The 13,211-nt window shown below is 35.3% G+C and overlaps 3 protein-coding genes across 3 annotated transcripts; 2 read left to right on the top strand and 1 right to left on the bottom strand.

The window, feature by feature from the left end:
- The first annotated feature begins 67 nt into the window (after positions 1-67).
- On the top strand, positions 68-1,706 carry LOC102625910 (presenilin-like protein At2g29900). Its single transcript, XM_006477611.4, has one exon. It carries the CDS (start codon positions 214-216, stop codon positions 1,513-1,515), a length of 1,302 nt encoding a protein of 433 aa, XP_006477674.2. The 5' UTR covers positions 68-213; the 3' UTR covers positions 1,516-1,706.
- A 2,067-nt stretch (positions 1,707-3,773) lies between these two features.
- On the bottom strand, positions 3,774-7,023 carry LOC102626197 (exocyst complex component EXO70E2). Its single transcript, XM_025099423.2, has 2 exons — positions 6,128-7,023; positions 3,774-6,023 (listed from the first exon to the last, which is right to left on the bottom strand). The coding sequence occupies exon 2, from the start codon at positions 5,941-5,943 to the stop codon at positions 4,015-4,017; it is 1,929 nt and encodes a 642-aa protein (XP_024955191.2). The 5' UTR covers positions 5,944-6,023; positions 6,128-7,023; the 3' UTR covers positions 3,774-4,014.
- Positions 7,024-10,176: 3,153 nt separating this feature from the next.
- On the top strand, positions 10,177-12,965 carry LOC102626496 (uncharacterized). The gene is made up of 3 exons (XM_006477613.4): positions 10,177-10,595; positions 11,495-12,321; positions 12,541-12,965. The coding sequence occupies exons 2-3, from the start codon at positions 11,525-11,527 to the stop codon at positions 12,764-12,766; spliced, it is 1,023 nt and encodes a 340-aa protein (XP_006477676.2). The 5' UTR covers positions 10,177-10,595; positions 11,495-11,524; the 3' UTR covers positions 12,767-12,965.
- Positions 12,966-13,211: the final 246 nt, after the last annotated feature.

Here is a 13,211-nt window from a genome sequence, read left to right on the forward strand (position 1 = left end):
CTTGCAGTAATTATTCATAAAAAAAAAACTTTATTTTATTATTATTATTATTTTAAGTTTTAACTAAGGGGACAAGCTTAAGCTTCATCACCACAGAAATAAGTCAAGAAAAAGAACGGAAATTCAATCACGGACCAACAAACCTCAATCTCAAAGACTCGGAAATCAAAGGCCCTCCAAGATTGAAACTTGATCCGAAATTGAAGCATCCAAATGGCACAAAATCAGAGACCAGCGAGCATTCTTGATACATTAGGTGAAGAAATTGTCAGAATAATAACACCCGTTTCAATCTGCATGCTTATGGTGGTCATTTTGGTCTCCATTTTGAGCTTAGACGACTCCTCATCATCATCAGCTATGCCAACTATAGCTACAATTGCATACTCTGAGACCGGCTCAGATTCTTCTTGGGACAAATTCATGGGTGCCCTTTTGAACTCTCTTGTGTTTGTTGCTGTTGTCACTGCTGTCACCTTCATTTTGGTGCTGCTCTTTTATCTTAGATGTACAAATTTCTTGAAAATCTACTTGGGGTTTTCAGCTTTTGTTGTGTTGGCGTTCATGGGTGGTGAAATTGCCTTATTTTTATTTGAGAAGTTCAGTTTCCCTATTGATTGTGTTACATTTTTGGTGATTTTGTATAATTTTGCTGTTGTGGGTGTGTTGGCTGTTTTCATATCCAAAATGGCAATTTTAGTTACCCAAGCTTATTTGGTTGTGATTGGTATGTTGGTTGCATATTGGTTTACTCTTTTACCTGAATGGACTACTTGGGTGTTGCTGGTTGCCATGGCATTGTATGATCTTGCTGCCGTTCTGTTGCCTGTTGGGCCGTTAAGGCTATTGGTAGAGCTTGCTATTTCAAGGGATGAAGATATCCCTGCTCTGGTTTATGAGGCTCGGCCTGTGGCACACCATGATTCCGGTTCGAGGGATGGTGTGGTTCGAAGAAGAGTATGGAGTGAAAGGAGAAATGTTCTTCATGATTCGGGAGGTGATGTGAACTCTAATGCAATTTTAAGTGGTAATGCAGGTTCAAACTTGAATTCTGGTGTGGTTTTATCAGTTGCTAGCGGTCATAATGACACAAGATTGGCTGGAGCTGAAGAGGGGAGGGTTGTGGAAGCGAATGCTGAGCTTTCTGCTCCCTTAATTGATCGAAGAATGAATGATAATATGCATAGACAGGAAGAAGATGGTACGAGTGAAAATTTGTTGCTAGAGGGTATTGGGTTGGGTTCAACTGGTGCAATCAAGCTGGGGCTTGGGGACTTTATCTTCTACAGTGTGTTGGTTGGCAGGGCAGCAATGTATGATTTTATGACAGTGTATGCATGTTACCTTGCCATTGTAGCTGGTCTGGGTGTTACACTGATGCTGTTGGCCTTTTATCAGAAAGCTTTACCTGCTCTCCCAGTGTCAATTATGCTAGGTGTACTATTTTATTTATTGACTCGACTATTACTTGAAGTTTTTGTTGTACAATGTTCTATGAACCTTGTCATGTTTTAGAAATATAATTTATGTTATCGAACTTCTGACAAATGATCACAAAAGGCATGGCTTATGATTTCATGAACTGTTGTTGTATATTATATTCTTCAACAATTTATTTCTGTAATTCAATTCTGTTTCTTGTAAAGTTGGTTCAAAATTTTAACAAATGAGAAGCTTTATTTATCGGTCATGAACTTATTGCTTGAGTTTGGGAATCTATCATTTGAGGAAGCTGTTTTTTATTTTTATTTTTGGCCCCCTTTATGAAAAGAAGAAATAATTGTTTATGAATATTTGCTGTTTATCTTCACAAGCTTTGGAAGCAGGAAACTGTGTATTAGCTCGGATCCTTCTCTATGAGGTCTCTGGGTCGGATTAACAGAGAGCTAAAACACAGATTTGAATTTTGGGGTTCAAGAATTTGATTTTAGCAGAGGAAAGGCTTTTTTATTTTTTAACCTTTTGTGGAGTTTCTGTTTCTCCTAAGGTTTTCTTGTACCTGTTGTTAGTAAATAATTAAGTTTCACCATTGTTATTGCTACTGGAATATCTCAGGTGCTGTGGCTAACTGAACTTAATTTTCTGCACTCAAATTGAATGTGGATTTTGCAAGCCTCAGTGGCATATTATGCGGTACTTTACTCTCATGTTTAACTATTTTAACTATAACTTTTTTAAGTTATTTTGATAAGATAATGCTGCAGAGGAAAGAGTGTGCAACATTCCTTACTTTTCAGTTGTCTTGGAGAAGTTCCATTATTGAGTGATTTTACCGTACAGGAAAGATGCAATTGCAACCAACTTACAGGATTCATAGTTATTGGAAGGATATCATTTGATTTTGTTATTGTCTAAATACAGGTACGGGCATGCACAACCTAGATTCACCCACTTGAATTTCTGGCAGTATTAAATGATATGATCCAGTCTTTCATCCTAATGAAAGAAATGATACTGGCAGTTGCCTTCATACTTATTGAGATATCTTCCCATCAACGATATAATCCAATCTTTTGTAGTTCATCAATTTCTCACACATTTAGATAGTATGCTGCAGTTTTCTTGTAAGCAAATATCATTTACCTTTGCAATACTCTAGCCTGAATCCAGTTGTTTCTTTATATTTGAGAAATAATAATAACCTTCTCTGCAATATGGATTGTTGACTAATTTCATGGAAGATTTCTGAACAAAGATTGGCAATTTAGGAGAAGTTTGCAACAAATTTAACCATTTCTTCAAGAAATATTTTGATGAATTTCAAAACTACGAAATTCCATTTATTTTTGTGTAATGTCATGAGACAGATCACCAATATTTATTCATTTTCCTCCTTTTAATTTTAACAATCAACAACCAATTTGCTATCTTCCCCTTCTCTTTCTCCCTTTATTTCTTCAAGTTTTTGCTAGTATTCTGGGCACTGATAGCCCTCAAAAACTCTAGTCTCATGCACATGACATAAATTTGATGATGAGAACCACAAGCCATAATCATAGTAGGTATAGATCAACTTCATCTTACATTCTAATTTAACCACGAAAAAAAGTCATCAGATTGTAGGCCCTTGGTACAAGAGATCATCACCTTGACTTGGACATGGTGCATTGTATATGGAAAAGCATTCAAACGCATACACCTAACCTCCTTCTGTATGTTGAATGTTGATTTTGTCTTCCATTGTTCAGTCATGAAAGCTACATGACTTTTAAGTCAACTGCTTGTCTGTATTGGATGGTCATCACCATTCTCGCCTCTTTCGCGTTTTATTGAATTTGAAATCAAGTCTATTAGACCAGTAAGTGGCTCAAATTTTTTTAATCAAGAAATTTTCCACACAGAATTAATAAATAACTTATCCAAACTATTCTAAGATTATGGTTCTTTGACTAAGCTAAAAATACGGTTGATGAAATCACCAACATGGTCAAGTGCTGGTAAGCGCGTAGCGTCACAGTTTGGTTTTGGGTTTAAGGGTGAAGAGAGTTCACCAAACATGCTAGTCTTTCGGATTGACATTAAGTACTTGGCTTGATAAGTGGTATTAGAAGAGTATGCCCGAGCGCTTGTGCCGTGTGGCTCAACACGACTGTCTGAACAGAAAAAATAGCTGTCCTCAAAATTATTTGTTCCTGAGGTAATTAAGCTGCAAGGGTGTTTAATCCAGCAGCCATATTCATTTTGTCTAGAAAGCGGGAAAATCATAATACATAATTCAAAAAACAGACTCAGTCAGGATAAGAGAGAGAGAGAGAGAGATAGGACAAAATAAATGGAGGAGGAATGAACATATAATCAGGCAAGCGAAGATGGAAAACACAGCCAAAACCCAAGGCCATATGTCTGCTGTAATCTTGGAAATACTACAGAAGAAAAACTTGCTGATGAAACAAAACTACAGCTAAGTTTTGCTAGAAATATTCTGACAGTACTTATAAGATAATTACAATTACATTACATCTATGACAAATACAGGAAAGAGAAAATAATGAGTAAAACTTAGAAATAGAAGCTTTATCTTCTTCGCGAATTGCGCAAAGTTCTCCAAGTTCCTTCAAAAAAATCCAGGAGCAGTTTTTCCAGATCATCCACTGTGTACTTGATGTGCTTGTCACTGATCCGGTTTCTCCCAATAAAAGTTCTATATGCATGGATTACTTTCAGCGAAGTTGAAATTCGTAGATCCTCTTTAAGTTGAGGATCTGTGATACACCACTGTGTCTGAATTTTGTAAACATCCTCAAAAGCATTAGTGAATTCCCTGCACCTCTCTTTATAACTTGTTTTTAACACAGAATTTGAGCAGTGGCCATCATCCCGGAGAAAAGATAGGACTGAACACCATGTGGCTCTCTGGTAGCTTGTTGCATGTTGCTGAAATTTCCCGATATGCTTTCTGATCCATTCATCTCCAAAGAAAATCCTGAGGTCAGAACCCTTAATCTTTTGTACAACGTAATGTATGTTATTCATAAGAAAGATATGTCGCAATGAATCCTCCCTGTACAATCTGGATTTGACAACTAGACTGCATTCTAATGCAGATGTGATTGACCGTAGGTGACAAGCCAACGGACAAAAAGTAATCGGAGATATGTCTTGTTCAGTTTCTGACTCAACAATGGAATGTGTATCCTCCATATTTTGGTCCTCGAAAAGCAGATTCAAGGTATCGTCATATATGGTAAGGGTCTTGATGTAGTTCATGACATACCTTGTGAGAGGGTGAATTCCACCTCGAGGGAGAGGTTTCATGGATGAATCAGCAGCAATGGCCTTCTGGAGTTCTTGAAATGCTTGCCTTGCCGAATGACCCAATTTCCTCAGAAGCTCATGGAACTCAATCCTAATGTAAGAACCAGCCTCTTCAAATAGCAAACTATCTATTTCCAGGAGAAGATCATCCAGAACCTCATACATATCTAGCAAGCAAAACAACTTTTCTGGCTGAGTTGATCCCATTGCTACAGCTTCCCCAAAATTCAAGAGGCACAGAAACGTTGCCTTGGCTATCTCAACAAAGCAGAGTGAGCAAACAGTATCAAATCGTCCCAAGATCTTGTTGCATAACTGTTTCTCACTTGTGAGATAGACCCGGATGATGATCTTCATAGCCCAGTTCCATTTCTTGATCTCACTGCTCAAGGTACTCCACTTCATTTTCAGCACATCGTCAATGCTAAATTTCTCCAGCTCAAGAATGACAAAAAAGTATTCATTCAATGCATCTTGGCGAGCACCAATGAAAGCCGCGCAAAATTCCTGATCGTAATTGGCAGCAATCATAGCATTTGCAATAGCCTTAAGATCAGGAACCACCTGAGGATGGATCAAGTCCACAATATATTCCCCAGATACAGAGCCAGTATTGCTGACTCTCTGTGACGCTTCAACTGATTCATCCTCGAGTGAAACAAAGGACTCGTCATAAATCACATCCTCTCGGCAAGAATGAAAAGAAACGTATTCCGGCTCGAAGTATAGCTTATGGTGAACAAGAATGTGGATTAGCTCTTCCTGAAGCCTCAACATTGCCATCTGCACTATATTGTTAGCTCGGTAAAGAAGTTCCCTCACCCGTCCATTTTCATTAACAGACACACCACTGAAACTGTCTATCAATGTTTGGACTTCATCAATGGCTCCTAGGAACTCAGAAACTTCTCCGGGACCAGTATCCCATATCATACTTTGATTCGCCTGCCAGCGCAAAACCATTCTCTCGGCACATTTGAGCCGCTTCTCAACCTCAATGGCTTCCCCTCCATTGTTTACGGTGTTTCCAGTCATTATCGACAAATGTATATCAAGATCCGCAAGGAGTTTCCTTGTATCATCACTCAAATTTCTAATTGCCCCTAGTAACTTCAAAACGTGGTGAGCTGCGGCAATCAAATGTTGATCCCCTTCATGGTTGGGGTTCACAGATTGATAACCAGCCATAGTAGTGAAAATAGAGGAACTGAAATGATTGGATTTATGTGGATCTCAAGTATTCCCCAAAACAAGAATCAAATCAAAGCCTATTGGAACTAAAGCACCATGTCTTAGGAAAGTGAATGCAAAGGAGATAAGCTATGATGTGAAATCAATAAAACCTCATATAGAACAAAAAGTAGGGCTTTACCTACTAAAGCAGAAGGTTCCACTTAGTTTATGCAAATCGGCAGATTTAAGGCAGAATCCCACTGGTAAGTCGGCCCATTCAAGATCTTTTGGAGATGAGATACAAAAAACAATTTAAAAAAGAGAAAAATTAAAAAAAATAAAATAAAAAAAACAAGAAGAAGAAGAAGAAGTAACTAAAGGGTAACCTTTACTAAGTTGCCCATCTAAAATGACACCAGAAATGAATAAAGAGTTACACAAACGAGCAGTATACACAGGATAAAAAGAATAATGAACAAACCTAAAACTCCCAACTTCATTACAAGGACCATGGAATATACCAAAGTCATAAAACATTGACGGTGTCTCTCTTAAATCTCAATCTTGCTTGGAAGATACACAAGAAAAAGTGATCAAAAACCTCAAAACTCAAGTACCCGTATGAATATTTGGCCAAGAATAAGGCTCAGATGATGAAGGCAAAACCTCTTGTCTCTTCTGTTTCTCACAAACCTCAGCTCATTCTTCAAGGATAATAAATGACAAAACATTAGCAAGAAAAACAAAAATAGCCCAAGTAACTGACAAAGCAGGATCAAAACTTATTTCAATCTCCCCGCACAGACAGAGAGCATATAAAGATCAACTAAATACAAAATGAAACACGACTAAAAACACCTTCAAAATACTATTCAAGACATAAAACTTTTTCATTTCTTGATATCATCAAAGAAAAGTCAAATAGTGTTAACACAATAAATATGAGTGAACAGCAAAACTTCCCCAGAAGAAAATGAGGGAGAGAATGGTAGAAAATGCCAAAATGGAGGCCACAAAAGAGAGAAAGAAGAAGTGGAAGTTCAAAACTTTTTAATATAAGAAGGAGAACATGTAACTTCTTGTACGTGGAAAAAGTACTAGTACACGCTGGGCTTTTCTCTGCAACTTCTCTTTGGCCAATAATCAAATTCCAATGCATAATTTGTTTTATTTTATTAAGAGAAAATAAGTAAAAGAATCCAAAATACGTCTTTATAGCAATACTATAACGAATAGGATCACCAACTTCCTTGCTTCTAATACATTATAACATATTTTCTAAATACCCAGAGGATATTATTTTTATTATCTGAAGTTGTATGCTAATTAAATTGATGTATTTGTTGTTTTTTTTTCTTTTTTTAATTATATAAAAGGTCTCCTAATAACCACGGTACCCATGAATATGATTTAAACTATTTGAGGCTACTTCCAAAATACACGAGGGGAGTTTTGATATACTCCAACTTGAAAAAAAGTTGTAGTGATTTCTGAATTCCGAAGTAAAAATCAACATCATTTAAATGCAGTAGAAAGAGGAAGAAAAAAAAGGTAAAAATATTATATATTATTTTATTTAATTTATTATCTAATGTCTAAATTGTAAAGAAAATTTGAAGTAATTTAATTTTTTATTTAATTAGGGTGAAATAATAATTTTATATTAAGAGGGTAAAATAATTATTTTATTAATATTCTGTTAACTTCTCTTATAGAGTTTAGACAACAGTAAAAAAATGATTTATTTTATAACTTCAAGTCGAAATTAGCCTAAATATATATATATATTTTTAAAAAATTTAAAAAAATAAATGGTCCATGAATAATTGCCATAATATGCGTATTAAGTTAGAGTTAGACTGTGAGTACGAGAGGACGAGCAGAGAGGCTGATGTATTATTGCAGGGTAATTTTTAAAAACCTCCCCTGAGGTTTGGGCTTGTTGCAAGTAGATGGCGAGAATTGATTTATTTGTAAAAAACCCCCTACCGTCAGTTAAGTTTAACATTGACCGTTAGTTGACCGTGCAAAGACAATATTACCCTTAACAATAGTTTATAAACGAAAATAACTAAAAAAAAATCAAAATTATTAGCTATTTTACACTTTTTAAATTATTGATATTTTCTTAAAGTTCTTATAAAAAATTAAAATTAAAAAATTAAAAAATCCTCTTTAAATTATTGATATTTCCTTAAAATTCCTAAAAAAAAAATAAAATTTAAAATTTAAAAATGAAATAGTCATAATCTTTACCTATGATATTGTAAATTTTTAGAATTGACAAGGATAAAATTGTCAAAAAATAGGATTTGTGCTTTTTGCACCAATAATTTTGGTTTTTTTTTAGTTATTTTCGTTTACAAACTATTGTTAAGGGTAATATTGTCTTTGCACGGTCAACTAACGGTCAATGTTAAACTTAACTGACGGTAGGGGGTTTTTTATAAATAAATCAATTCTCGTCATCTACTTGCAACAAGCTCAAACCTCAGGGGAGGATTTTAAAAATTACCCTATTATTGCAAACAAATTTATTGTTGAAAAAAAAATTAATGCACAGTAGGGCGACATCTGTCAACCGCGAGAGGACCTCACTGACAGTTTTTAGAAAGAAAACTGCAAGTCCGTTAACTAACAGACGGTTCAGATGGGTTTAAGGTTTCGAATCAGCGAGCGCCGGCCCGGCTCACCAAAGTATGGTCTCTGTTAATATCATTTTCGGCAGAACCATCGCAACGGCGCTACCTATGTTGTTATAAAAACTTCTCATAAAAGTTAATTAAAGTTAATTATTAGCTTGACGCGTTTTTAGTCATGTCACCCAAATCTTTTACTCGTTTTGTCCACAAAATATGATTATTAGGAATTTTTTTTTTTTAAAAAAAACTTTGATTCAAACAAAATAGAGTAGGGTTGAAATTCTCGCTCTTAAGTCACTGACTTTTGTTGGTTGTGTTGGTCCAATCTCATCATTTGCATTCTTGCTTTTGTAATTATTTTTAAATCCAAAGCCTCGTAAATTCTCCTAGGCGCTCTTAAAAAACAATTAAGTGTACAATCACTTTTGAGTGTGCTTAATTAGCTCTCCATGAATGTACAAATAGGCAAATAGGAGGGCTTGAACAATTGAACGCGATGATTAATCCTCTTATCCAACCACTATAAGATCAACAACTCCATGAGTTCGGGCTTCGTTGTTTTGTTTTGTTTTGTTTTTAGTACATAAGTGTATTGTTGAAGAATACAACTCATATTACATGATATTATAATTGATATTTATAAATTAAACTATTATTATGACTAATTTACATTAATTATTATGAAGCACCGCTCAAATTTTTACCTATCTTATTAGGACTAGTTTACATTAATTATTGTGAAGCACCGTCTAGATTTTTACCTATCTCTAATATTTGAGGTCGTCCAGATTTTTATATATGTCACATTTTGAGGGACGTCTACTCTACTCATATTTTAAAAGGGAGAAAATTATTTTCACTCAAATTGAAGAAGAAAATTAAATTCTCACAATAGATTATGAGGGCTTGAACTCATGACCTCACAATTGTAAGGTTTGAGTTTTAACTACCAGGCTAAAGCCTAGTTGCTCTCGGACTTCTATTATTGACATAAAAATATTTCTTTATATATATTGGAATACAATTTATAAGGATCATTGTAAAGATTTGGTGCAGTGTTAATAGTTCTCTGGTATTCATGATAAAATTTAAGGTATCAATAATTTGCAATATCATTCTTATCCAACAACGCAACAACTTTGTTTTATTTTAATTTTTTTGCTAATTTTTAGTTTTAGAGTTTACTCAAAAATTTGTCGACATCTATTTTGATTAAGTACAATGATTAATATAGCTAGTAGCACTAAGATTTTCTCGTTTGTTCAACTATACACAATTATTAAAATTAGTATATTTTCAAAAAAAAAATTAACTAACTCTATACTTAGAAATATGTTCGGTTTACGAAAGGGATAGACATTTGACTTGCATTCCAAGATTGAGAATTGAACATCAAATTCTAGAAAACAAAATTGAGACTTTGCCGTTGGCGGCCCCATAACAAATATAATATATTTTTGGGATCTCTAGTCATGGTCGTTATTTATAGTAACGTTCTGGTCAAGTGAAATTTCAACCAATTATAATTAAAAAAGAAAAAGAAAAAAGAAATAAACCCCAGTTAAAACTTTCATTTGTTTTGTAACATGAATATCTACAAGTTTAAGTAGATTTTAAAAATTTAGTGAGCATTTAAAAATATGATTTAATTAATTAAATTGCTGATTTGCCGAAACGACACGTGAGAATCGGCACAGCTAAGGAAATGAAAAGTTAGTTGGGGTGGAATGGCGCGAAGAGAAGAGAGTGTTGGTTATTATAGAAATAACAAATGAGAGATAAACGCCTATACTTAAGCCGTACCCTCAAAATAATTCATTCACTAAACTCTCCCCCTGTATCTGCTGTCCTCCAACAAGCAAACAACTTCTCTCTTTCCCTCTGTTTCGTCCTTTGTTTTTTGTGTTTTTATTTTTCTGGGTTTCTGTTTCTTTGGGTTTCTTTGATTGTCCTCCATTCATCATCATTTTGGCATAAGAGAGAGGGGGCAGGACTTAGATTCGGAGGCTCTTGGTGGTTTTCCATGTAAGTTTTTCTTTATTCTCTTTTTTCTTTTTTCTTTTTTTAAATTTTGCTGTTGATATTTTATGAATGATTCAGGAATTAATTGGGATGATAACATTATGAGTTTAGTGTTCGTTGAGGAATAATTTTTGGTTAGGGTACAGAAAAAAAAAAATAATAATAATGTTTGCATGTCAAGGTGATATTAAGATAGGTGATGGGTTGGGATGATAACATTTGTTGGATGCAGGAGTTTTGGAGATGTTGCATTGTGAGAAATTTTTACAAATACCAAGTGTAATACATCAACCAAAGATTAGTGGTTTAAATGTAATTGATTTGCAGGCGATTGGTTTATTGCGTCTTCTTTCTTATCCCTAGAAACTGTATTTGAACGTTGGTAATGTGTCTTATACTCAAATCTATATGGCTAGGAACTGATTCTCCTAAAGGAAGTTATAAGCATATTAGAAACTAAAGTGTCATGAGCTGTGAACACTAAACACATTGAGGGCGTGATCAGAATCATGAGGGCCTAGGCAAGTGGCCGGGTTCGAGGTTTTAGGGGATTTATTCTATTAGATTGTTTGGGGAAAAAATGTGTGCCAATGAACTATTAAACTTGTAAATATCCATATATAATGCAAGTGTGTCATCTAAACCTCAATGTATGCAATGTGCTTTTGAGTTTGTCGATCTGGGGAGGATCAGAACTTGTGTTCAGTGTTTGCTTATTCTTGAATATGGTCAAATATTGGAAAGGGCTTTTGTAATAAGGATTATTCAAACTTTAAGGATGACATCTCTTTTTTCATCCGCATTGTCAAAATTGGATCTTTCCTAAATAATTTAATCTGTTTGATTTTAATTACATATTTACTCGAATAGAACCCTTACATTCATTATTTCTTGTCACACAGCTGAACTGATCTCCTGTACCTGGAGATGGTATGGGATCTGTAGAGCCTAAATCGGATCAGACAGTTCCAGTGATGGAATCTGGACTAGCAAGTAGAACTAGCAGTGCCACTTCCTCTGAATCTAGCCCCACTGCATCTTCTTCAGATAAAGACCCGCTTTTATCAGATTCGGATGAAGCTAGTAATTCCAGAACGTGTTCTGTTGACCTCCAAAAGAATAACAAAAATGCTCAGTTAGCTTCAGACTATAACAAAGAGGATTTTCCTGTCAGCCCCATGCCAAGAAATGAACAACTAAATGATGGGTCAGCAATAGAATCTCCACCAACTCAGGTGATGGATCGAGCTAGTGAAACTCCTTCCCATGATCCAAATAGGATTCCGCCTCATGTCTTTGCTAGAACTAAATCCACAGCTCCAGTGGAGTGGAGTGCTGCATCTAATGAATCATTGTTTAGCATTCATATGGGGAATATGAGCTTCACTAACGAACAGTTGAATTGGATGAATAAATCCGGAGAATTTGGATTGATGGGTGATGTTCAATTTTCAGGAGACATCCCATACAGTCCACCCCCACCCCTGCCCCTGGTTAACAAATCATCTGAGCCTAGCGTAAAAAATGGTAATTTGAACCAAGGGTTAGGTGCCACTGAAGCAGCAGCTGCTGAAACAATGAGGGAGGTCATAAGGGAAAACGCTTGTGATCATAATGATCAACAGAAGTTGCCTCCTCCAAAAAAGGATCCTCCTAAGAAAGCAGATCCCCGTACTATTTCAGCTAAACGTTCTGACGATTCCAGTGTCAAATCTTTTGCATTTCCAATGTAAGTTCTTTCACTCTCAATTCTCAAGCTAAAATATACTTTATCATGAATCTATATTAGCGTGAAAAAAATGCGTTCTTTTTTTCTCGCTTTAAAAGTATTTCATACTTGCTTGGCACACAAATCTGGCAAATGCAGAAAAAGAAAACAAACTTGATTGTAGAGAATGTTACTTTCATATTGAACCAGAAACTGAATCATTTTTCTCTTTATATTCAGATTGACAAGGGATGGAAATAAAAGCGGGTCAATGAGCATTCACCATGAGAAGAAAAAGAAACAACATTCACAGCCTTCAACACCTAAAACAGCTTCAGAGCCAGGAACCCCGAAATCAAAGTCTGAGCCGGGGGCTCCAACAGAGCAGACACCCAAAGCAACAACCAAAAATGCAGTTCTGGGCAAATGGTTCTCTTGCTTCTCTTGTTGCCCCTTCTGTTCATAAGGGACATTAAGGGACCCCCCAAATGCAGGCTAATTTAACTGCATGATCGTGATCAAAACAAAAAAGCAGGTCTTGTTTTGTCAAATTTGCTTTTTTTTTCTTTTTTTGGCCCCTTCGTAGCTTTTGCAGTCTCTTCTCTTCTTAATTTAGCTAATATGATACACTCTTTGCAAGGTATACAAAAATATCCCATTGGATATATGTGTCTGCTTATCCATTTTCTTACCAAATTCTTGATAATGGCGTCGATATCGACTGGCTTCTGCAAATTCTCTTTTAGTTTTACCAGTAAATAGTAATATGTAAGAGTCGTAGGTTCTTCTTCTGTTGTATTTTTCTCCGATCTTTTGGAGAAAGTGGTGACAATTATTACTTTATTGTCATATAGTTGATAATGTATACATATTAGAATAGTTGTTCTTTTTTTTGGGGGGGGGATAATATA

This window comes from Citrus sinensis, chromosome 3 (genome assembly GCF_022201045.2).
Source record: "Citrus sinensis cultivar Valencia sweet orange chromosome 3, DVS_A1.0, whole genome shotgun sequence".
Taxonomy (NCBI): Eukaryota; Viridiplantae; Streptophyta; class Magnoliopsida; order Sapindales; family Rutaceae; genus Citrus; species Citrus sinensis.

Coding starts and splice junctions, on each gene's coding strand:
- LOC102625910 (XM_006477611.4), top strand. CDS start 214: ATGGCACAAAATCAGAGACCAGCGAGCATTCTTGATACATTAGGTGAA.
- LOC102626197 (XM_025099423.2), bottom strand. CDS start 5,943: ATGGCTGGTTATCAATCTGTGAACCCCAACCATGAAGGGGATCAACAT.
- LOC102626496 (XM_006477613.4), top strand. CDS start 11,525: ATGGGATCTGTAGAGCCTAAATCGGATCAGACAGTTCCAGTGATGGAA. Junction 12,322..12,540: donor AAATCTTTTGCATTTCCAAT/GTAAGTTCTTTC, acceptor CTTTATATTCAG/ATTGACAAGGGATGGAAATA.